The sequence below is a fragment of the Volvox carteri genome (genome assembly GCF_000143455.1).
Source record: "Volvox carteri f. nagariensis unplaced genomic scaffold VOLCAscaffold_97, whole genome shotgun sequence".
In the NCBI taxonomy this organism is placed as follows: Eukaryota; Viridiplantae; Chlorophyta; class Chlorophyceae; order Chlamydomonadales; family Volvocaceae; genus Volvox; species Volvox carteri.
In genome coordinates this window covers 162,867-164,365 of record NW_003307640.1, presented here as the reverse complement: position 1 = coordinate 164,365, position 1,499 = coordinate 162,867, and the positions used below count along the sequence as shown (strand labels likewise).

The 1,499-nt window shown below is 55.6% G+C and overlaps 1 protein-coding gene across 1 annotated transcript in view; it reads right to left on the bottom strand.

The window, feature by feature from the left end:
• The window catches only part of VOLCADRAFT_99845 (uncharacterized protein), a gene marked incomplete at both ends in the record, with an annotated part of 9,087 nt that overhangs the window by 410 nt on the left and 7,178 nt on the right, over positions 1-1,499 (bottom strand). Inside the window, 3 exons of the mRNA XM_002958518.1 lie at positions 551-592; positions 895-936; positions 1,239-1,280. Coding sequence (XP_002958564.1) covers positions 551-592; positions 895-936; positions 1,239-1,280 — 126 coding nt within the window. The remainder of the gene's footprint in view (positions 1-550; positions 593-894; positions 937-1,238; positions 1,281-1,499) is intronic.

Here is a 1,499-nt window from a genome sequence, read left to right as displayed (position 1 = left end):
GAACTAACTGAATTCCAACTGCCTATTTTGCCGCTTTTCTGTCAGATCTTTATGGCTCCGACCTCTGGGTCAGACGGCGAGCGGGAAGCTGTCAGGGATGCCTACAAGTAAATGCCGCCTCAGGCGGAAGTCCATACTTGCAGAAGTATGGGCGGGGGTCGTAGCACAGGCTACGACTGGGACGTGGTCCCTGGCTCGTGGAGCCCCGTCATCGATTGGAAGCATGGATCAACGGTATGCCATTCCGGACTGGACCGCGCCTTTTCGGAATTGGCTGTACGATTCATGGGATGGCCGCATCCTCCGCTATTTAAGCGGGCGAAACTCTTCCAAATCGGTGTCTTCCGACGCCACCATCCAGTTGTGGTTTAGTAAGATACACATGGCTAATGATTCCACAAAGAAAAACAACCCTGGCACAGCTGTGCCCCACCACCACCTGCCTACATCAAACAAATCTGCCGTACTCCGATAGCCATATCGGAGTACGACAGCATTTTGACACCCCACGTAAATCACACAAGAGCCCCGACCCTCCCTCCCATCTTACCTCCATTCCTGGCTTGACGTCAGGCCCATCTTCCGAGGCCTGCTGCACGTGCAGGACGTGGATGGGAACATGACAATTAGGTCAGGCACGTCAATGACGGAGGCGAAACATACACACCCCCCTCCCCCAACCAGCCCCAGCCACCCTCCATAGCATCAGGACCAAGAAAGAGGGCAACGGGTAACGAATCCACAAAGAAAAACAACCCTGGCACAGCTGTGCCCCACCACCACCTGCCCACATCAAACAAATCTGCCGTACTCCGATAGCCATATCGGAGTACGACAGCATTTTGACGCCCCACGTAAATCACACAAGAGCCCCGACCCTCCCTCCCATCTTACCTCCATTCCTGGCTGGACGTCGGCCCCATCTTCCGAGGCCTGCTGCACATGCAGGACGTGGATGGGAACATGACAATTAGGTCAGGCACGTCAATGACGGAGGCGAAACATACACACCCCCCTCCCCCAACCAGCCCCAGCCACCCTCCATAGCATCAGGACCAAGAAAGAGGGCAACGGGTAACGAATCCACAAAGAAAAACAACCCTGGCACAGCTGTGCCCCACCACCACCTGCCCACATCAAACAAATCTGCCGTACTCCGATAGCCATATCGGAGTACGACAGCATTTTGACGCCCCACGTAAATCACACAAGAGCCCCGACCCTCCCTCCCATCTTACCTCCATTCCTGGCTGGACGTCGGCCCCATCTTCCGAGGCCTGCTGCACATGCAGGACGTGGATGGGAACATGATAATTAGGTCAGGCACGTCGATGACGGCGGCGAAACACACACGCCCCCCTCCCCCAACCAGCCCCAGCCACCCTCCATAGCATCAGGAACAAGGAAGAGGGCGACGGGTAACGAATCCACAAAGAAAAACAACCCTGGCACAGCTGTGCCACACAACTACCTGCCTATATCAAACAAATCTGCCGTAC